The sequence below is a fragment of the Mus musculus genome, chromosome 13 (assembly GCF_000001635.26).
Source record: "Mus musculus strain C57BL/6J chromosome 13, GRCm38.p6 C57BL/6J".
Classification (NCBI taxonomy): Eukaryota; Metazoa; Chordata; class Mammalia; order Rodentia; family Muridae; genus Mus; species Mus musculus.
Genome location: NC_000079.6, coordinates 6,627,769 through 6,651,406, shown reverse-complemented (window position 1 = coordinate 6,651,406; position 23,638 = coordinate 6,627,769). Strand labels below are relative to the sequence as shown.

Here is a 23,638-nt window from a genome sequence, read left to right as displayed (position 1 = left end):
ATACTCCTGAGAAGCACCCAGACAAATAGAGAAAAACAAAAAACAAAACAAAACAAAACAAAAAAAAAAAAACAAACAAACCTAAGTGGAAAATACAGGATCTGAAAGGGAATGGAATGAGAAGGCATGGGCTGAAGGAGACATTTTCTACACTAGTACATGCTTGTCTTTCTCCCTAAACTTCTCCAAATCTGAAGGAAGAGGACAAGGACATAAGGAGGAGGGAGGGCATGATGCCAGGGAGGGGGCTTGTATGGCTTCAGCTACAGAGGAGTCCCAAGCCCACCAGATAGTTGGAAGAGAAGGAACCAGGCTAGTCTGGGTAGAGGCAAAGTCTGGTTCCTAGGAAGTCTGGTCCAACTGGTGGTAGGGGCAACACTGAGAGGCAAGGGGGATCTCCTTAGCAACGAGGGCCTTTTAAACTACCCATGTTTGGTGTGTCTGAGCGGGGGCACACAGGGTAGCTCAAGTGAGAGGAAGGAAGGATGGTGGTGGAGAGGAGGCAGCACTGGTATTCTACCCAGTCCTGCCCTTCTTGTCTTCATTCATCTTACATTAATTCTTTTAACCCAAAGGGATTCCCAAGAGAGAGGATAGAAGTCAGGCGTGGTGGCGCTCGCCTTTAGTCCCAGCACTCGGGAGGCAGAGGCAGGCGGATTTCTGAGTTCGAGGCCAGCCTGGTCTACAAAGTGAGTTCCAGGACAGCCAGCGCTGAAAAAAAAAAAAAAATAGGATAGAGCATCGTGGAAACAGGAGTGGAACAATAGAAAACAGTATAAAAAGGCCAGAAGAAAACAAACAAACAAACAAACAAAATCAAATAACAAAGCAAAACCCCCAAAATAAAAATAAACAATAAAAGAAAAGGGAAAAAGAAGAAAGAAGGAAAACAATAAGTAATGCTAAATGTTTGGAGTATCTCTAATAATTCATAAAGAACCACACTACCTGTGGAATGCTGTTGTCTGTGGCACAAAACCCAACCCTATAGGACATTTGGCTCAGAGGAAACTCACTGTGCTTCTTCCTATTTCGAGTGTTCTCTGCCTCAGAAAGGCATGATTTAAAATTCCAGATCTTCACCTTGGGCCTTGAGCTACAGAAACCTCTGTGGGCAGTGGTCCATTGAGTCTGACACCCCTCCTTCCAGTGCTTTTGGCTAAGAGCATCTCAAGACAATTTCAAGGCACCCAGTGATACTCTTCTCTTCCCTTTTAGAATGATGCTCAGGGAAAATCCATTATCAAGCTATTAGATCAGATGTTCTCCAGTTTAGTGCTCATCATAAAAATCTAGAGAACCTGTTAAAAATATATATATTTCCTGGCTGTTTTCCCAGAAGTTGGAAGGTGGGGGTTGGGAGGGACCTGAAGGCAGCCAACTTCTGTTGATCATGGGAGTTCAGGAATTGCTCAACTGATTCAAGAAGGCAGAGATCAGATCTCATGCATCCTTGTCTACAGTAGATTGGATCTCCCCCCCCCCCCTAAATGTTTGAAGCTTAAAGGGTAAGTTGGAAGATACAAGTCTGTGCGCCTCCATCTTTTTTCTAGGGTTGTCCTAATAGTAGTAAGACTGTATTGTCTTTGCCTAGGTTGTTACTTTGTTTCCTATATTTCTATGTATTCAACACGTATAATTTGCACAGGAAGGAGGCTCAGTGCTGCCACCCCTTCTGTGAGCTATCCAGTTTGCTTGCTTTTGAGGTCTTATTCTTGGGATGACTGCTGAAGGGGTCTGCGTGCTTTTAGAGATTAAGCTCCAGGACAACTCAGGGATCCCCAGGAGGTGCATCTTCAAAATAAACAAAATCAACCACAGATTGGATACTTTTATTTTATTTTATTTTATTTTATTTTATTTTATTGTTGTTTCTAATAGAACCTTCCGGGTTCTGACTAACAAATCAAGAGCAGGGCTTCCATTAGGTGGAGACTGGAATCTACCAAGCCTTTTTTGTTCCGATTTCTTTTGGATTATCCAGAACTCAGGCCTGCTTCCTGAGGGTGTGTCTACGAATGGCTTTCCCCGACATTCTACTTCCAATCCTTTCTCTACAGTCAGTGACACAACTTGATCTACTCACACATCTTTCCTCAATTTCGAAGGAGAAGTGAAACCTGGAGGATCCTATGGATCCTGGACATTGAACAGAAATGCTGAAGCGCCCTACTGTTCTGACTGTCAGGCCAGGAAAGAGCCCTGCCGGAAGTGAGGCGCGTGCCTCTGCTCTACTGCACAGACCTCTGGGCTCCCTCAACCGCCACCCTAACAGCTAGAGCAGGTGGGGTAATGGGCGCCCCACGAGCCTCTGCGCCCACGTGGTGGGCTGACAGGCTCCGCGCCCACTTGTGGGATCATCCCTGCAGCTGCGCTGCCATTCACTTATGCCACTTATGGGTTTCCTACCCGGCTATAATCCCTCCATCCCCCGCTTGAGAAGGCACCCCAACCCGACTCCACCTCTCAGGGACCACAGCGATGCATCCCTAACAGAACGCGTGTCCATACTATCCTGTCCACCCCTGCAGAGTGCTGGAGTCTTTGACACAACAGGCCCCGCCCTTGCGTGAGTCCCGCCCATCGCCACAGCCCATTGGCGCTCGGGCGGGGCGTGGGCGGCTCCTGCGGGTGCAGGCGGGGCAGCGGTTCCAAGGCTGGCGCGCGTGGGCCAGGGCTTCAGTGCTTGCTGAGTACGGGAGTGTCTGGCGTCTCTACCTCCTCATCATGAGTGACTTGGATTCTTCGAGCTCCAGCGCCTATCCGAAGTACCTGGAGCACCTCTCTGGGGATGGCAAAGCTATCGGTGTCCTGACCAGCGGCGGGGATGCCCAAGGTGCGTGCCTACCAGCTCTCTCGCTGGTCTCCAAGGGCCGGGCAGGGGGCGAGGGCGGCTGGAGAGGGCTGCAGAGGAGGGTAATCGGGTTGGGAACAGAGGGAGAGCTGGGGAGAAACGTTGGGTGACCTGGATCTGGGAGAAAGGATGAGGAAAGGGCTTGGTGAAAATTACCTATGAGAGCCGAGGAGAACCGGTGGCTCAGGAGTAGGGAAAACCCTAATCTAGGAACAACTAGGGTGCCTGAGGAGCGACCATAGAGTTCCATTACGTGGTGAGGGGCAGAAGATAAAGGATATTTGTGTAGGATTCTTCATTCCCAAGATGAACCAGTTTTCCATCCCCAAATTTATTAATTGAGCTAGCCAATGGGGTCGTCTACTGTCTGGGTCATATGAGCCAGGCGTTCTTTCCTGGAATTAGGTACAGGGCGACGATAAGGATGCCACAGCACCGCCCCACCCTAATCCCTGGGACTCGTAGGAAAAACAGCGGGGTACCCACAGCGCCTCCATCCCAGTCCTGCCTCCCAAGCGGTGCTAGCAGCCTTCTCTGCTGCTGCATTGCGGGATGCGCAGCTGGGGGGGGGGGGGCGTGCAGGGGTCTCTCAGGGTGTGGCATTGACTGCCAGGCAATGTCTCTTCCTGCTTGTGACAAAAGTGAAAACTAAAATGGGTCACTAGGCCCTCCGGGGCCAGCCTCCCCAGGACGGGAAAGACCAGGAAGCAGGGACTCCGGGACGTCATCAGCCCTCACTTACCAGCTCCGGGCTTCCCTTTTCTCCCAATGACGGGATTGATTTCAGAGCTGAAGGGACTCGATTTCTGTACGCTTGGATTTGATAAACTGAGAATACTTAAAATGTAAGAGCAATGGGGTGACTGTACCGTGCCCCAGCCTCTAATCCTGGGTACACGTGGGGGCGCTGGGGTTCCCAAACAGTGGGCTTTCCGAGTTCATGCTAATTTCTTGATGAGGACACGCGCTAGAAGCAAGACCTACATTTTCATAGAGTATGTGCCCTCCAAGTCTTGAGGTCTGTGCCGGCTGCAGACAGTTCCTGAGCCAGGTTTTGCTTTTGCTTTTCAGTTCTTTCCTCTACCCTGGATGCATCCAAATGCCATGTTATATTTTCCCTCGTTCTAAGCCAGCTCAATCCGGGAGGTTTAGGGTTGGAGTCCTTGCCTTCCGCCCACCCCACGGATGACCTTCCCTTCGCCCTTGAGCGGGGCGGGGCTGGCGCCAGTGCCGCAGGTTGGGGAGCTGCTTAGGGCACCGCCCCGCCCGGCGTGGGAGCCTACGTGATGCCAGGCCCGTCACCTCCGGTGTGCTCAGATCTAGGTCTCCCACACCGCCTCACTCACGTTAGCGCAGCATCGAGGTGCAGAGCATCAGGCTCACAAACAACCGGAAGCTGGGTCGAAAAAGTGAGGGGGTCCCCAGTGTTCTCCCTCCCATTATCTTAAAGGAACCAATGGCAACGTTAGTCACCATAGGGCACTAGGCCCGCCTTCCTCCCCAGAAAGCAGGGTTGGAGTAATACTAGGATTTTAGTAAGGAGATACTCTGTATAAATGTTTCCTCAGGTAGTAGGGCTGTTTTCCCAGAGATAGAGAATGCTTTGATACACCGGAGGTTGGAAAAATAGCATCCTCACACAGAACCCTGCTAAGGCAAGATAATAAGACACTCCCACTACAGGAAGGGGCTTTTGACCACTAGAGCTGCAAGCTTAAGCAATAAAGGTTTTATTTCAGAATTAACATCCTGGGTCAGTTAGAAAACCAATATTAATGGCTTATCATTTTGGAATCCCTGTCCAAAATTATTTCTGAAATATTTAGCCTATGTGCAAACATGAGAGATTCTAGGGGATTGAAGAGGAACTCCGGTTTCTTTTCTGCTTATCTTGGATCTGCCTCAGGTGAGAACTGGAATCTGGATTTTAAATCCATTTGGCCTCTTCTGTGGAAATGGAGTCTCTGAGAACAAAAATTACATTGGATCATTGCTGGGATAGTAGAGTATCAGACCCGTGGAAGAAGGCTGCTCAGCTTAACTGGTGGCATTGCCCACTGTCCCTTGTCAAACCTGAGCTCTGGCAGAGCACCCTCACAACCGGCTCTGACTCACTTCCCAAGCCTGGGCATTCTAAGAACTTGAGAAAACAGTCATGTTTTATTGTGGTACTATACTGGACCTGCATATTTCTTTTTGTTTATTCTGGGAAATACTCTTGAGATATATGCAGTGGACCTGACCTGAGCAGCACTATTCCTGGGATGAAAGATGCTTATAGTCTCCTTATTTTTTCACCATTTCCTCTTGACTGCCTGAGTTTTCTTGAGGGAGGAGTTTGTTCATAGCTGGAGGTGGGGATGGGGGAGCAGCAAACTCAAGTCTTATACTGACAAAATGATAGCATAATATTGTATTGAAATGGCCATCGCTGGTGCAGTATGTATTCTATACATCTTATATGCTAAAGCCTTACAAGGCTCATCTCTGTGCCTCATTACATGATACGGGGATGATCTGGGATACAGGGTTCTTCATTTAAGAGGTGGGAAGAGAGATTGGCAAAGAGATAAGTAACTCTGGAAGGCCATGAGGTTCATACCTAGTGGTAGCAGCACTTAAATAATGATTTATGAAATCTCATCCCCAAATTCTGTTAACTGAACCATGGATCTCTCTTTATTAGCAGAGCAGATAAATGCCTTTTTTTTTTTTAAGTATTAGCAACAGTGAGGGGACTAAAACCATGTAACCTAACACCCGATATAAAAGCAACAGAAGGCTTCCATTTTCCAAAGAAATTTATATTGTACCATTAGAAAATGAAACTGGAAATTCACCATTAACCTCACATTAGCCTCAAATTAACTCCACATTGCTAGATAGGCAAGTTTATTATGACGAAGTACCAACCTTCAGGTAGTATTAAGTCCTGTACAAAAATAATGAATGCTTTTGGGTAGACCGTGGCAGGTTTCTGTGATGATGGCTTAGTGGCGAGATCGTGTTGACAAGCGTGATGAGTTCAATGTCTAAGCTGCTCCACACGGTGGAAGGGGAAATCGACTCCTGCACACCATGGCATGCACATACCCCCTCCTCGCCACACAAATACATCAACTAATTAATGTAATAATTTTAAAAATCAGATTGTCGTCTTACCAGTTCTGGTGTATGTCAGTGTTCTGGTTAGTCAAAATCCATGGGCAGGCTCAGTTGTCTTACTGTTTATGGAGACAACAAGATTAATACAATATTTACAAAACACCTACTTAGACTCTACATGAATCTCTTGGGGCTCTGTGGAAATAGCTAGGATTAAAGACCATTTATATGGATGCCAAGTTATCCCCATCTGAAGGGTGAGTCAGTGAAGTTTAAGATGAACTGGCTTTCTGAAGTTCACAAGAACTGAGTGTCAGGGCAAGAACTTGTGGCTGTCCACTGAATACAGTTACAATGTGTTGTTGACTGGGGTACAGATACAATGTGCTATTGACTGTAGAGTTCTCAGTGCAACTGTAGTCACAACATCTGGCATGCCAGGCAGCAAGCATTGTGATATTTGTTTACTGTCTCCCTAGAATCATCAATTCAAATCAACAGGGAGAACATTTGTATTATCTTCAGGTAAATTAAACCCTCATTAATTATAATTACTCCTTTAGCCTTTGAGCAGTAGGTACAAACCACTAACAATTCTAAAGACAATTCTAACAATTGCAGAAGTGGGAGATGCCTACAGACTTGACCCAGGTGCTGCGTTGGTTCCTCTATTTTATACATTTACTCTGCCCTCACATTTGCGACTGATGACAGGCATTGGTTGAATATATATTTCTAAATGTAGCATGTACTAAAATACCAACTCATTTTGCTACCATCACTCCTGACCAATACAGCATAATAAATAACCTGCACATGCCATTTGCATTGTACTAGCAGTGATAAATAATTCAGAGATGCTTCAAGGCATATGGGAGGATGCACAAGGTTACATAAACACTTTTGTCATTTTTGTTTGTTTTTGTGTCTTTGTGTAGCTGTGGCTGTCCTGGAACTCACTCTGTAGACTAGAGTGGCCTTAAAATCACAGAGATGCTTACTATCCTAACATTCTTTCTGTCTGCTCTTTGAGTGCATTTTTCCAAGTTAAAATATAATTATTTGAGCAAAACTACAGGGCAGAGTCCATCACAGAGTAGGTGCTTTGTACAACAGCACACAGTGTTTGTTTATGTCCTGGTGCTGAGGGTCAAACCCAGAGCTTTGTCCAATACAGGCAAGTGCTTTACAATCGGGCTGCTCCCCAAGCCCTGGTGCGTCATTCTTCTCTGAAGACAAGTATCTTTTTGTGGCATGTGTTGCTATGACCAGTGCAAGCTAGATGATATTTTGTCGGCTTTCCGGAGTAAGTAAGTAAGATAAACCCCTAGGCACGCTTTCCATTGGTGAGTAGCAAGCTCTTGGTTGTGAGGAAGTCTTTTATCAGGGAATCACAGGCTGTTTAAGTTTTGATCTATTGATTTGCTATCAAAAGCCATCAGGATTAGAGATAAGAAGATAAGGTTGCCATAGGTGAAGACAGACTTCAGGACACAAAGCTGCATCCACCTATGACAGTCACTACGTGATTATGTTAGAGTATTCAGGCAGAAGAGCAGATGGCTGAATTCAGCAAGTAGCTGAGTCACTTTTTGAGTTACACTCTTCAATAAGCTTTGACTGGTCTTTTGACTGGTTACCAAATCTCTCCATGGAAGCTGAGTTCCTCCCTGCAGCATCTGCATTTGTAGACCTTTGACACCTTGTATTTTGTTTAGAATTATAGGAATTGTGCCCATCTAGACGATTGCAACTTTAAAAGAGAACAGAACAGTCTTGCTAGACTAAGACTTATTTTATAGGCCCTGTCTTCTGTGTATTGTTATGGCTACGGGGTTTTCTTTCTTATTTTCAAGGTGAAGCACTCAGAATATCCCATCTCTGCCTTTCTCCGTTTTCTTTCCCCACCACGAGCCTGTAGCCCCCAATCCCTTATCACCGAAGGTCTTCAGGCAAAAGTAGGTTACGAGGTCAAAGAGGAAAGGCTAGTCTGTTCTGGGCTGCTAACAGTGCTGTCCCAGGAGAGCCCAAAAGATGCCATGAAATTCGACATGAGATAGCATATGTCTGGGAAAGGCTGGAAATGTGTACTTGGAGTCCCCACTATTCACTCCATCCCCAGGTGGGTTACGGAGGACACAAGATTCAGGAATCAACAAGGTGATTGCTTGCAAGCCCAGGCTTTCCTGGGAGGCTTCCCTAATACATCAACCCAGTTGCCCTCTGCTTTGTGACCTTGGCCAGCATCTTGAGTGAGAGGATTCTGTACTGTAGTGTTCATTATCTAAATGTGTGACCCTGTTCGTTTTCTGATTGGAAACCATTGAAAGGGTTGGGAGTGTAGTTATCCCAAATAGACATTCAGCCTTTGTATTTTTTCAGTCTGGTTTACTATTATTGCGATTGCTTATGCTCCTGTGTCACCATTCCACCCAGGAACAGTTTGTGGAATGTGTGAAGCCATAAGTCCCATAGGTTTGTGGAATGTGTGAAACCATGGAGTCCTCTTGGAGTCACTGTTATGACATGAAGCAAAGGACTGTGTATCTCAGAGGCTGCTGGGAACTAAGAAAGATCCTTTACCAGGAGTCAGGAGTGCGGTAAGCTACCATTTTGCAGAGGCCACCACAACCTTGAAAAGCCTGGAATGAGCCAGCAGGAAATAGCCCAAGGCCCTGGAGCCAGAGCCCTCATGGGGGATGGGCGGAAGTGGTCTTGGGTGAGGTCCCAGCCAGAACAAGCTGTAGACTTTGGATTTACCTCTGGTGAACTGGGGAAGCCATGCTGAGGTTCCTGGCTGCCTCTGATAAAGGTCACTTTGTGGAATGGAGTGGCAGAGAACTGGAGTTTAGTGACTCAGGAGGAACAGGAAGTTACCGATTGAGGCTTGAGGAGGTGGGGTGGGGCATGTGACGGACAGGATGCTTGCTACTCTAGACACACAGCCTAGGACTGAACGGAAGGGCTTTTGAGTAGATGGGGGTACCAGAGAGACAAGAACTCATCTACAGAAGCAATAATGACAGAGTATGAAAGAAGTAGGTATAGGAATACATCCTTATCAGTGGTACTTACAATAGCAACAAATAGATTGAAAAATGAAAAAACAAAACAAAACAAAAAACAAAAAACAAGTCAGTGAAAAATTCCGTAGGAACTAGATCCCATCAGCTCCTGATATAGAGCATTCACCAGTGTTTAATAAGGATGGATATACGGGCAAGCTATGTATAATACTTTTCATATTATTGAATATAGATTCAAGAGCCTTTCTGTCTATTTACCTTAAGGTTTGCATTGGTAGCCTGTATTTTATAGGTAACTATAAGTGACAGAGTAGCCACATTAATGAAAGTAACAGAATGAGGTAAAGGGAAATTGTGTTTTGTGTAAGTCAGTACTTTATATTGCACCGACTATTGATGTTTTCTTTCCCACATTAAGACTGGAACCTGTGTGCAAGAACCATTATAGTAGAACATTTAAATCTGGACAAGATGCTGAATTGGTGGGCATGTTTGATTGACATGCTTACACTAATGCTGTTTGTCCTCTCCTGACACTACTAAGCTTCAGAGGGCCAGGGTCTCCCCCTCTTAAGTCAGGGAAGTCACCTGATAGTCCCTAGCAAAGAATAGACTCTCAATCTACATATATGGGAGGTGCATGTGATGGCCAGGCAGATGAAGACATCCTTATAGATCTGATGTTGACTCTTGGACCTAGAGCCAGGGTGGCTCCCAACTTGATAACCACAAGGGAGTCGGGCTTTTCCTGGACTCTTTCCCTCCATACACACCCCATCCATATCAATATCATATAGTGACAGAGCTTAATGAGTAACTATAGTAGCAAGAATGTTTTATGCCCATCTATTAAAAAGACCTTTCTGATTTATTTATGTATATGTGTGTCTATGTGCATGAATGCCACAAATGTGTGGGTTGCTGCAGGGGCCAGAAGAGGGTGTAAGATCCAGAGAGCTGGAGATGGTTGTGGAGCACAATACGTGGGTGCTCGGAACCAAACTCAGGTCTTCTGGAGAGATATGGCAGGTTCTTAACCTCTGTGTCATCTCTCAGAGCTCCTCACAACCATTTCTTTAACATACTAGTAGCCCCTTTGAGCCTTGACTTTCTTTTTCGAAAAGAAACTTAAATAATGGAAATCACGAAGTGAATGGCTGTTTAAGTACTGTGTAATATACACTTGCACTGCCAAAGGGTTAAGAATAGATATTATTCTTCCAGTTCCAAAGATGGAGAAAGGATAAACCTAAATTATAATAGGATTTTATTAGACTGTCTTTCCTGTCCTTAATTCATTTTATTAGATGGTATTTAATATTTGTACTACTTTACGGACCAAGGATGGTAACTAGGTATCTGCAGGTCATGTGCAGGGGTTGGATGAGGAGGGTGATTAGCCTTTTCATGTCAAACAACCTCTTTCACAAGCCTACAGCTTTAAGTGTATCAGAGCAGAAATTCAAAGCAAGCCTTTGCACTGGTGGATGTTTGCCTGGCAGTACCCCCTTAGTACAGACTTACTTAAGGTATCTTTGCATGTGCTTTGAATGAAAGACTCCAGACTCAAGGAAAGGAGTGAGGCTGCCGCCGCTTCTCCTCCACTGTGCTTTAGGGAGAAGCTGTTTCATACCTTTCCATTGCACCTCTGTTCAGTTACACACACACACACACACACACACACACACACACACACATACATATACATACACAGACACACACATATATACACATATACACACACAGACAAAGATATGCACACACATACATAGACATACACACATACACAGATATGCATACACACACATAGATATACACACATATACACAGATATACACACACACATACACAGATATACACACACAAACACAGATATGCACTCACATACACAGACATACACACATATACACAGACATATACACACATACACAGATATGCACAATTATACACAGACATACACACAGATATACACAGACATACACACAGACATACACACATGCACACATGCACACACGCATACTACATACATATATACACAGACATACACTACATACATAGATATACACACATACACAGAGACATACACAGACATACACATACATATGCACATACTTATACACAGACATACACATATATATGCACACACAAATATACATATACACACAAATGCTTATACATACACACAGACACATACATATACATACACATATACACATACACCCACAGGCATACACACACACTCACACACACACTCACATACACACACCCCACCTGATAGCACCATCGTTGCCTTCACATTTATTTAGTTTTAGTTCTATAAGAAGATTGTACCTGTTCCTGGAGTTGTTAGAGGCAGTGCCTCACTGGGCTCTTGCTCCTAGTCCTCACTAAGCTAATTAAACACACTAAGTGAAAAACAGATGAAGATTTATTCAAAGTGACCATACCTGAGAGGAGAAACAAAGATATTCATAGACCACCCCACCCTACCCCAAGTCTGTCTTCCAGGTCTAGAAAATCTTCCAGGTTTAGGCTTAAATTGTGCCAAATTAAGCAGTCTCTGTCTAGTGTGGCCACGCCCCTTGGTGACGTAACTCTGTCCAGGCTACAGTCCCTCCTGCAAGATGTTTGCTTTTTCTTTCTGTTTTTTTCTGAGAAACAGGCTTCTCTGTATACAACCCTGGCTGTCTTTTAACTTGTTTTGTTAACCTAGGCTGGCCTTGAACTCATAGAGATCCAAATGTCTCTGCCTTCCTAGTGCTGCGATTAAAGGCATGTGCCCCACACCCTGCTACTTGCGATGTGTTCTGACAATTTAGCAAAAGGATGTTGAAATCTTTCTGAGAGAAAACTCCTCTCTGGCTGGCACCGAGCTCCAGCCTTTCTCCTTATGCAAGAGATTCCAGGGGGAAATACCAATTCCTTAGGGTCCGTGTGTTAATAATCTGATAGACTAGGGAAGGGACACCAAAGTCTCTTCAGATTATCTTTATTCCTGCCAAGAAGGTTTCAAACCTGGGAGGACGGGGCTGGGATTTAGACTTCTTTCGAAACACGAAGTTTATTGCTGTGGAGGAAGATGACATTTTCCCCCATAGAAACAGTCAGGAAGGTTGTTTTGATTCCCTGTTCAGAATATAAAACCTAAACAAATGAGTGAATGAAGACTGTGTTGTAACTGTTCTGGAAAAAACCAGTAGGTGAGTATGAGTGGAAACTCTTGAATCTGCTCTTTGTCCCAAATGACCAGGTGTCGGAGGACCAGGACAGCTGTAAGCCAAATGACTAAACACAGACCCAAATTTTAAGGATTCCTGTCTACATATTGGTTTATTTCTTCACTCTTTTCCACCCAAGGGAGCCCACCTTGATGCAGTCCTCTGCCCCACTGACTGTATTCCTTCCAAAGTGTGTTTGTGTTGGGGGGTGGGTGTAAATCTCATCAGCAGTTAGTTAAGTTAGTCTTATTAGGACTCTGCTCTGGCCCCGGTAGGCTTTCTTCTCCGAAACTTGCCTTTGGTGATTGGGAAATATGGAAATAAAGCAGAAGCACAGGGAAAAGCAGCTTCTTATTTGATTGATGTTGTTATCTGCTGCTCCTCAGTACCTTACAGAGCTCCAGGCTTCCTTGGAAGGGCAAAATCCTTCCTGGGCTCTTTTACTATTTGGGGTGGGGGATCTGGGTCAAGTGCTGCCTTTTGAAGCAGTTGAGAGAATCACAGTAGAAGGACCAGGGTGGTGGATCCCTGGTGTTTAACCTAAGACTAATTTGCAAGTAAATGGATGCTTCTAGGACCTGGAGTTGTGCCTCTCAAAGGATTCTGGAGACAGCCTAGAACCAGGGAGAAACTCTCAGGCTCCCCTGAGGGATGCAGCTTATATAGCCCCAGTCTTAGGAAGCCTGCCTCGGGCCTGAGGTCACCTGCTGGAGTATAAACAAGCTCTTTCCTGGTGAGTTGGAGGTCATCAGGAAAATCTCCACTGTTTGAAGTGGTTGCATGTTTCTTTCTGTTCTTCCCCTGGGAGTCTAGAAGGAATCGAGTCATCTTCTCCATCACACTCAGCTTCCTACTTTTCTTTTTCACTCTCAGCTTTCAGCCATCTTGTTCCTTCTGCCTTCTTTTGGGACATATTTTTGAAACCCCCAAGGTTTCTCAAAGAAACGTGTTTCTGCAAAAAATCTTGTGGAAATCAAGTTTTCGAAGAAGAGCGAAAGAGTCTCGGATACCATTTTCCAGGACAGTGTATCTATCACCCATTTACCAGAGTTTCCACAGCTCAGGCACCTAGTGGTCCATTAGGTGATTGCCATGGAGTAGAAAGCGCTAGAACCACAGCCATTCTGCAGGAGCTATCAAGTAATGCTTCTATCCATGCACCTAGAATGTAAGGTCTAACACACAATCACACAGCTCACCCTTCCCCCAGAGGGATGCCTGTATCATTAACAGACATCTGTGACTGCAGAGGGCCAGGTAGTTCTGTTTGCGGGTGCAGGGCTGGGAGTTACTGGAGAAGCAGAACTAGGAAGTTAATGGAGGGAGGGACGCAAGGGGGAGAGTGCAGGTCAAGATGATGCTGAAGTTCTTGTAGATGTCACAGTAGTCCTCCCTCCCCCACTCCAGTTTGGGTTTCCTTCCCGTGGACCCTTGCAGAGCAGGAGTTTGGCACATGTATGTAGACCTCTGGAAAAGCAGTCATTCTCTTGGGAGAAAACTCTTCAAACATATTGCTGAGTCAGGTGCCTTCAGGGCTGTCACCATGTGTGACAAAGCCAAAATCGATGATACAGAATATCTCCCCCCCCCCCCCCCCCCGCCACAAGGGTTTTTCTGTGTAGCCTTGGCTATCCTGGAACTCACTCTGTAGGCCAGGCTGGCCTCGAACTTACAGAGATCACCTGTATCTGCCTTCTGAGGGCTGGGGTTAAGGGAATGTGCCACCACTGCCCGGCAATACAGGATATCTTAGGCCAAAAGGGACTACTCAAATTAAGTCTTAAGCTTCCAAAATATGATTTCAGTGGAAAGCAAAATTGAGACTGTGGGTTTACATGATAAAGGCATGTGCGATGTGGGTATTCCTACATGATTTGCAGAAGTGAAAATGAGGAGACTATGTGTGTATGTATGTGTGGGCATTCACCCATTTACTGTGGGGGCCAGAGGTCTGGTGCCTGCCTTAAGGTCTTAGCTTTTGAAGCGAAGTCTGTTAATAAGTCTCTAACTCTCTGACATGGATAGAGTAGCTAGCTCCCGAGTTCCAGGAATCCTCCTGTCTTCACCTTGTCATCAGAAGTACAGTCACTCTGTGGTGCTCAGCTCTTTACATGGATGGCAGGGCTCAGAGCTCAGGCCCTCATGTTTGTGAAGCAGCCACTTCTGGATGGAGCTGTTGTCCCAGCTCCCATTTTGTTTGTGTACGTAATTCAGTTAAACACTCCCTTTGTCATCTTTCTGTAGTCTAGCATGTCTATGTCTGAGATTTGTCTCCCCAAATGTCAAGACATAGGGTGGGAGAATTGGAGAGAATGGTGGGCTCAGAGGAACTTGGCTGAGAGCCCAGTTTTGCTTTCCATCCTGAGGCTAAAGGCTCCATCCGTGCTGGGCGTGGCTCTTATTATATTACTTGTTCCTTCTCTCCTGCTGGGCCTTTGACCCTGAGCTAAGATGATGCAAGAGCCTTCAACTGTTACACCACGGGGCAGGCCACGAAAGCCAGTTCTCAGTTTCCAAAAACTGTTACCTCAGTGGAAAGTAGATGTGAGCTTCCGGCCTTTTCATGCTAACACATTGTCCACTGCTGCTCTTTAAAGTGTGGAACCCTGGTCTCTCCTGAGGATGGACGGAGATTTGCAGGAGGTTGGCTTGTCTTACTTTCTCTTCTAATAAAAATGGTATGACTTGTTTTGTACTTAGGACTTTTTTGTAAAGTCACACCGATGGCCAGGGATGAAATACATAGTTATTCAGCTTCTCCTCAAGCCACAGCCCCATTGCCCCCTTCGTTATTAACTTCTTTGAATCTGGCCGTCAATATCTGCCCTCTGTTTTCCTTAGTGTCTGTCTGGAGTTGCTTAACATTCTGTACTGCAGAGCAGGCATCCGCCATCCTAGCACTCAGGAGACAAAGGAGCTGCAAGCTTTATTCAGCCTCCAGCTAGTCTCAAGAAAGTTGATGAGTGATATTCTGAACTTAAAATATCCCAGGCTCTTTTTCAATGTGAGCCCCACCCTCCGATGAACCCCAATATGCTGGGTAACTTGGTTTCCAGGTTTGTATTCACTCTACTAATCCTTGAGGTATGTGTCATAGTCACAGGCCACGAGGAAACAGGGAGCATAGGCAGTTCCGCAGTTTACCTAGGACTAGGTGAACTAGGGCCTCAAGCTCTACTGACAACTGCTTCTGTTCCTTCCACAGGCATGAATGCTGCTGTCCGCGCTGTGGTGCGCATGGGAATCTACACGGGGGCCAAAGTGTACTTTATATATGAGGTCAGTGCTTGCTTCCCATTTGGCGTTTTCTCTAACTCAGGAATTTGCACCACCCACTTGCTCACAGCCCTGGTCTCTCTCTTGCTGCCTCCTCCTTTGGCTGAGCCTCAGAAGTGACAGGGAGAAGGAGATAAGACAGCACAAAAGTCAGGCTGGGATCAACTTCCTGGTCTTGATTCCCGGGTCAATGATTCTGAGGATGTCAGCTTGTGAGTGGATTTCAAAGACTAGTGCCAGAAACGGAAAGACGTCCCTTTTGTGCTTTCTGTCATTAATGTGAAGCTGACACCACACCCTAGCACCTGCTCATGTCTTGGCTTCACAGTGAAGAATCTGGGTTAATGGAATTTTATTAGTGCACAAATAAATGATGTCATGAGTTTGCCTGGAAGTGGATACAACTGCAACTGGAAATCCTCATGTTAAGTGAAATAAACTAGCCTCAGAAAGATGAACAAATTTGTTCTCCTGCAGATCTTAGATTTTAAGTGTGTGCGTGTGATATGAAACTAGAAAGACATCTAAAGGCATAGAACAGGAAAGGGAGAAGGTGACAAAATGTCTGTGACATGAGGACCGCAGAGATATGTTGGGGGAGGGGTGGTAGCAAGAGGGGTTAAGAGGACTCTGGGGAGAGGAAGGGAATGAATGAGGAGAAATATGTAGGGAAGTGCCACAATGAATCCATTATCTCTAGTACTAACACACACTGAAACTAAGTAACAGTTACTGGCCACCCTGAACTGCTCCATGTCTCCTGGGCTTGTGGTCCTGGCTGCTTAGGAAATACGGAGCACCCGAGAAGGAACCAACGTGTACCGAGTCGCTCTATCTCCAGAACTATATATAAGGAGCAGGATTTTATTTTTATATCTGTAAACTGGAGCCCAAAAAGGAAGAGAACTATTTTTTTTTAAACAATCAGTTCAAGGCCGGGGAGATGGCTCTGTGGGGTAAGAGCTTGCCACACAAGTAACAGGACCCAAATGTGATTTCACAGAAGTCTTGTAGAAGCCACTGTGGTCACACCCATCTATAATCCCTTTAGTACTGTGACAAGGTAGGAGGGCAGAGAGACAGGGGAATTGCCCTAGAAGCAAAAGGGGTAGTGCCCCATCAAATTGATGTGTAAGATTCCTATGTCACTCGTCCATTTAGGTTACTCCTCACTACTTAAAAACTGTCTAAACACTTTCAGGTCTACGTTACTACTTAAAATTCTGTTTTAGATCTGTGCCTTGGTCCACAGATGATGGCATCAATCGGCTAAAAGCCATGACCATTGTGATAGATACCTCTAGCTGCAGAAGCATTTTTTGAAAGCCCCTCCAACCCTAACTCTGAACCCCATGGCTCCCGAGTGATGACATCAGATGCCTGCAGGCAGGTGTCTCATTGCTGGTATACTCATGCGACTTCTCTTTTGTAAAACGACTGCACCGTGTGTTTATCATTTGCTTGGTAGAGGTTTCCTCGACCCTTGTGTTTTAATTTGCTTTTCAGACTCTGTGGCTGCGTGCAATTTGTTTCTTACATTTGGGCAGTTTGCGGTGGTTCTAGCCCCTAGTCCATTCTGACCGCATTGGCGCTTACTGTTTGGAACACGTGAAGGTCAAATTTGCCTTGTGAATTTCCATTCCTGGGCTCTGGTCCTGACTGCTGCCATCCCTTGCTCTGCTCCGTGAGGTATAATCATAGATTAGGATCCAAGCCACACAGACCATAAGCTCTCTTCCTCCTCTGCCGCCTGCCCCGAGAGTGTGGCAGGGGCTATGGGGGGACGGCTGACTTATCCATTAGGACCACTGGGCTTCAAGTGTCAGCCCCACGTTTCAGTTGGATCTCGACATTGTTCCTTCTGCTTCTGTTTCAGAGCTTGCCTGTGAACAGAGGTAGCTACTCTCACCTCCTCCAACACTCCCCCCACCCCCAACGCGCCCCACCTCTCTCACTCTCTCTCTCTCTCTCTCTCTCTCTCTCTCTCTCTCTCTCTCACTCTCTTTTGCCTTGAGCCTTGTGATAAAACTGTGCATTCTGGCCGAGAGCAGAGCAGTTCTTAATAAGTAAATGTGGCTTTCATGAGCTCTTTGGGGTTGGAGCAGCGCCAGATGAGGTTTCCTGTTAAAATTAGCAGCACTTTCAAATTCACTATGACTTAGAGTCTACAGAACGTTCTCTCAGGAGCCCATGTGATTTCTACTCAGGCCATAGCCCTGGTGTCCTCTGCTCTTGCTGCGTGCAGCCGAGCACCTAGTGGAAAGTAGAGAGTCCCACGTGAGTCACTGCTTTGATCTTGCTGGGGGCTCAGTAGGGCATATGAGGGAAGGAAGGAAGTTATTTCTGTTATTTCATAGTCAAACCGAATGCTCCCCAAACAGTTGTCCTTCCCCAAGTTACTGTTCAGTCCTTTGCAGGGACAGAAGGAGCTCTGCCTTGTGACCCCTCTCCCGCCCCCAAGTTTACCTTAGGGCTGACTTATACAGAAGGACATTTGCCATTGCTTGAAGACAGTTTTGTTAGAGAGATTATTGTACCTGGCAGCCAGGTGGTAGCAGCAGAACTCTGTCTAACACCTTTTAAAATGGATACGATAACCCTCAACTTTGAAGAATCGGTTGGTCCCATTCTAACAATTATGAGAAGCCCACTGTTCCATAAAGAGTCCACTCTGGTTTGAGTGTTAGTTGGGGAAGAGACTACAAGCTGATGTCTGTGTGTGGGGTCTAACTTTGCTACCTGGTAAACTCTCAGTTCCTCAGTTGCCCTGTGTCTGTAATTCTTGCGTCTTGTGTGTCTGTACTTTGCTCTGTCGAATCCTGTCTTATCTGTCTGTCTTATCTGTCTGAGTTCTGATGGTATTTACATAACTCCAGACCTGGGGCGACTAGACTCTACAGATTTCACAAATTAAAGAGTTGAGAGGGAGAACATCTTGTCAGCCTACAACAGAAGACATTTAATCTTTCTTTTGAGGCTAACTGGATTTATCCTCTACAGTATTGTTTTCTGAGCTCTTTAGAGAAACAGAACTAACAATATATGACTGTAAGGCAGGGTTTATTGGATTGGCTTATGCACTCTTTGAACCCGCTAGCTGCTGAGCTGGGGGAAGCGAGTAAATGTTCAGTCTGAGACTCTGGAAGCCTTGTTCGTTGTGAGAGGGAGGCGATGATGCCGGAGGACTCGGCACATGTATGAGATTCTTTCCTTCAGTGGCAATAAGCAGTGCCTGAGTAATGTGGAGCGTCATCATCCAGTGTAGATGTAAAACTTTCACTTCTCTAATTTTAAAACACAAAAAAGCCCCCCACCCCCAGATCTGTTAGCTTTTACCCACGTGCTTGACAGCAAAGCCCTGGTGACCTGGAATAAGGCTGGAAATTATTCTGGCTCAGCTTACCTGGTGTGAGGGGCTGGCTGTACCTTTCTGTACAGAACTTGACACCTCCAGGGATGGCCTCCACTGAGTCACACATGCAGTCGCAGCCATGCTGCCTTTTGCAATCCAAAGCTTTAGAATCCTAGCACACCTCTTCCAAGGATAAAGTAGGAGCCTGTGCAGCCACAGCAAGCAGCCCCGTCAGGGCCTGGGAAGGAAGGCATTAACCCTTTGACCCTGCGTCTTCATTCAACCCTTGGGAGCAATAGCTGTGTTGGATATGATGAAGGCAGGAAAGCTTCAGGAGTTCAAAGGCATCCTTGGTTACCTAGTGAGTCCCAGGCCAGTCTCAGATAAGACCTTGCCTCCAAACCTCAGGAAAAGAATCGGGGTGGTGGGGAGGTGAGGGGAGGGAAAATAGTGAAGAAAGGGCAGGAAGAAAACAAAGGTGATCTTTCTCTCCCCCTCACTGGTAGAAACATGCGGAATGGTTTTGAGCACTAGCTCCAAAGGGGCTGGCTGCCGGCTGGTTGCAGGGCACAAAGACTTGCTTGCCTTTGACTCCATTGGTCTGCGGCCAGGCCCAGAACGGAGGCATGTGACCGAACTGATGTACTCCCGGACCTTCTGGGAATCATGAGCTGACCTAGCACTGAGTCAGCACTGTGTGGCGGCTGAGATGGGACAGATCTTTTAGGGTGGGCAATGGAAGTACTGTGCACCGCAGGGTGTTAGGGAGCATCCTTCCTCTACCTTGTTGTTGCCAGAAGCACCTCCTCCCAATAGTTAGATCCTTCGGAGATGGCCATGTTCCCTGGAGGCACAGTCCCTCTCACTGGGGACTTCTAGTCCCAATCTATTTGATTTGAATGCAAAAGGTGCCCAGGATTGTTTTTAAGCATCATTTAGTGATTCATCGCAACGTGTTGTTTCATGTATGTTAGCATTTCTTCTAGGCTCCAGTCCACAGTTACCTGACAACAGCCAGGTATGCCTGACTCACTATAAAAGGGGCTGCTTGCCCCCTCTTCACTCTCTTGCTCTTTAATTCTCTTCCCCCTCTGTCTCGTCTCTCCCCATTCCCCCTACCCCCTCCGTTCATAGCCAGCCTCATCTCTCTCTCTCTCTCTCTCTCTCTCTCTCTCTCTCTCTCTCTCTCTCTCTCTGTGTCTGTCTCTACTACTCTGCTCATCTTCCCTCCCCACGCCCTAAATAAACTCTATTCTATATATACCCTTCATGTGGCTGGTACCTCAGGGGGAAGGGATGCCTCAGCATGGGCCAGCAGAGGCACCCCCTTCCACCGCACCATACCTTACCCTACCAAGCATATCACTGGCCTTCCTCTTCTTTTTTATAAAACACATTGTTGAATGTATGTTCCAGTTTCTCAGTCTACCCAGAACTTTCAAGATCACCAGATGATTGGAACAGTTAAACAGATTAGTATTGGTTAAATAGTGGGTTCTTCTCTCTGCTCCTTTACCCCCTTTCCCTGTTACTTTTCTTCCTTCTCCTGTTCCTCTCTTCAAGCTTATCTTCTTGCTCCCCCTTTCCCCTTTCTTCTCTTCTGAAAGTGCATAGAAAATGTATGAACCTGAAAAGCCTGGCATTTCTGACAAAAGTCTGGCACCTGCTTGGGCTGAGCTGTTCCGACTGGCAGCTGTTTTGCAGGCCCGTGGAACTGGGTCAGGCGTACGTGTGGTGCGTGTGGAGCCCTTGGGCTCCATTCCCAGAGAGATGGGATGGGTTGGTGGGTTAACCTAGTTTTTCTTATGTAGTGAGCTGATTGTTCATTACTTTCTTCCCTTCCTGTTTGTCTTAATTGCTCTTAATCTTTTTTTTTTTATTTTGTTTGGTTTTTGATTTTTGCCTTAATAGCTCACAGCAAGCCATAGCTCCGTAGTAGTGTTAAGACAAAACCAGTAAGGTGGATCCAACCCAGGATAGGAAAAAGTGAACCTAACCTAGCTGGAGAAGGCGAGATTCTCACTGCCTTTAGTTTATTGCGTGGGTTTAATGTCCTATTGTTGAAAGTTCTCTGCAGATTTTAAAAGAGCCGTTCTTAGAGACGTTACAGAAAGGGTAACCTACGTTTAGTTAAGTTTAAGTTCGATATTTTATATTGGCAGCTATATACAGTTAACTTTTGTGAACAAAATTTAATCTTATTACTATACTAAATTTTAATCCCAAATTCTGATACTGACATGACCTCACAGATCTCTCAAAATGGAACCTACATCGTCTTCCCTGTAGCTCCAGAGCCCTGAGGGTCTCTGCTGTCCTTGTGTCCTCCAGTTGACACGTCTATTTCTGGTTTATACCAGCCTGGTTTCTCATCTTGAAATGATTAGCTTGTCACTCTAGCGTCTCTTGTTTCAGGCTCAGAGCACCGTAGCCTGCCTGAGTTATTATCCTAGTGAGGTCTGGGAAATGTGGCACAGGTGGGAGACTGCTTGCTTCGCATGCTTGCTGCTTTGTCTTTGATCCTAGCATAGTGGTGGAAACTTGGATGTGCCAGCACTACCAAGTGATCCCCACACTCTGGAGGTGCAGGCAGGGAGAACAGGAGTTTTAAGGGCATCTTCTAAGTTTGAGGCTATTCCAGGCTGCATGAGAGGGTCCCCAGTTGAATAAATAAAATAGAAAAACCAACGTCGAAGAAATGAAATGAAAGAAAGTTTTATGCTAACTCGTGGATTGGTACCATTTTCCCCCCTTCTAATGGAGCTCCCTCCCCAACCCTCACTTTGCTGGAATTCTTATTCTCCTGTAGAATGGACTTACAGCTCCTGCCATTTCAAGTGAGCATTGCTAAGGTTGTGACAGTAAAATCCGCAAACCCTTTTCTAGCCTAGGCTTTTTATTCCAAAGTGTCCTTGTCTCGCTAGCCGGGAACCCAAACCTGGAGAAATGAGCACAGAGGTGATTTTGTGCTGCAATCTGGGAAATTCTTGACATGCACAGACAAAGCCAGTGGGTAGGAGTCCTTGAATTGAAAATAACTCACCGTGTCAGGGCTGAGTTTTGAACACATCTCTTGGTTCATCTTTGTCATCAAATGCCACTCCTGTCTTCGTGCTGACTTCCACCACCCCCGTCAGTGCTTCAACATTAAAGCAGCGTTACCCACAACTCATTCAGGCTGGCCTCTGGGAGTTTTAACTTAACTATTTGTACATTGTAACTTCCTTAATACCTAAACTATCTAACCTCTATATCTACCTAAAACGAGTAGCAGTGGTGTCTGAAGGGGGAGCTGTATTACATCACCACATGGTTTCTCCCGAGGGACTGTTCACCTGCACGCACCCTGTCAGGTCCAGCCCTCGCACTGGCACGCATGACTCTTAGCTACAATGGTTAACTTTCACTGATTTACAAAAGGCCAATTCATATAATGAATGCCTGCCCTTTCTACTGGAACACTGGCTAGGATGTGTCTAGAGTAATGATAATTAACCACAGGGGTGAGTGCTGGGTTTTTTTGTTTCGTTTCGTATGCTTAAACTATGCTGGCTCTTACATACTAAACTCATATGCCATGTGCCATTTCTGACCTGACTGATGGCCCTACAGCCAGGCCCTACCCAAGGCTGGCTTTGGTTTCAGACTGTCTAGACATTTAATATTGTCAAATTGCAAAAGAGGATGGGTTCTCTCCCTGATTTGGCCATCTCCATTGTCACTCCCAGTGAGGCTGAGTGAGTTCCCGTTGAGAATTTTGGTGTCACAATCAGCCATTGGCTGTAGATTTGATGGTTATCTTGGTAGAAGGCTGACCCGTCTTCTTCCTGCTGTGGCTGTTAGGTTTATAGCTTTCCTGAAGTTGTGCACTGTTAGCTTTGACTTAAGGAAATCTAATAATGCCAAAGGACTAAATAAATGAAGTTAGTGTGCTAGTGGTTTGCTCAAGCTCCAAGTACAGGACCTTGCCATGTTCTAGTCTATTTTAGAGCTGTCCCAGCTTTACCAAGGACAAATTCTATGGCTTCTTTATAGGAATTTTCCATTAAGCAGTTGAATCCACGGAGTACATTTTTTATGGGTGGCTGTGACATTTTTTACTTTAGTTCAGAGCCCTTGGGGGAGAGGTGACCAGAGCCCTCCAGGTCGAGAAGGAAACACTATATACTCAGGTTCTATATGAGCCTTTCCTGTGGGTAAAATCAAGCCAAGATCCTGAATTTGAAAAACCACTGGTAACCCATGTGATGATTCATGCATACAATTCCGTCAGTCAGGAAGCTGAAGCAGGAGGATTCCAGTGAATGCAAGGCTAACCTGGCCTCGAGACAAGTCTGGGTATAGAGTGAGATTGTGTCTTGGAAATAAAAGGGGATGAGGCTGGAGAGATGGCCCAGTATTTGCTTGTATGAACATGACTTCAGGGCTGATCACACGGTTTTGGATAACCAATTTGGGGACGACTATGTCTTCTAATCTCAGAATTTCTTAGTAGCTTATAGTTCTGTGTATAGGGTTGAGGTCCTATTGGTTTCTCTCTTTTATGTTTGCATGTCCATTGAAATCACATACACACGAGCAATGCAGAGGCTGAGTAGGATATATTTATATTTAGGAGCATGTATTTACACACACACACACACACACACACACACTTAGAGGTTATGAATTTGAGAGAGAGAGAGCAATAGGAAGGAAGGGTTGTAGAGAAGTCAGGAAGGAGGAAAATGATGAATTTCTTTTTGATAGTTGTCAGGATTTCTCTATATAACAGCCCTGGCTATCCTTGAGCTTGCTTTGTAGACCA

General features: G+C 45.7%; 1 protein-coding gene and 1 long non-coding RNA gene across 8 annotated transcripts in view; one reads left to right on the top strand and one right to left on the bottom strand.

The window, feature by feature from the left end:
• Positions 1-2,346: 2,346 nt before the first annotated feature.
• Positions 2,347-23,638, top strand: part of Pfkp (phosphofructokinase, platelet) — a 69,187-nt gene continuing 47,895 nt past the window's right edge. For 5 of the 7 annotated variants that reach the window (XR_001780793.2, XR_001780791.2, XR_001780792.2 and 2 more), the window contains exons 1-2: positions 2,347-2,836; positions 15,409-15,482. Coding sequence is in view for 3 of the 7 variants with exons in the window: in XM_006516487.4 (XP_006516550.1) it covers positions 2,728-2,836; positions 15,409-15,482 (183 nt within the window). In the remaining 4 variants the exon portion in view is untranslated. The remainder of the gene's footprint in view (positions 2,837-15,408; positions 15,483-23,638) is intronic. The other 2 variants (NM_001291071.1, NM_019703.4) reach the window with 1 other exon arrangement.
• Gm35730 lies at positions 4,569-23,629 on the bottom strand. Its single transcript, XR_382032.3, has 3 exons — positions 18,883-23,629; positions 6,017-6,078; positions 4,569-4,818 (listed from the first exon to the last, which is right to left on the bottom strand). It is a non-coding gene; the product is annotated as a predicted gene, 35730 (long non-coding RNA).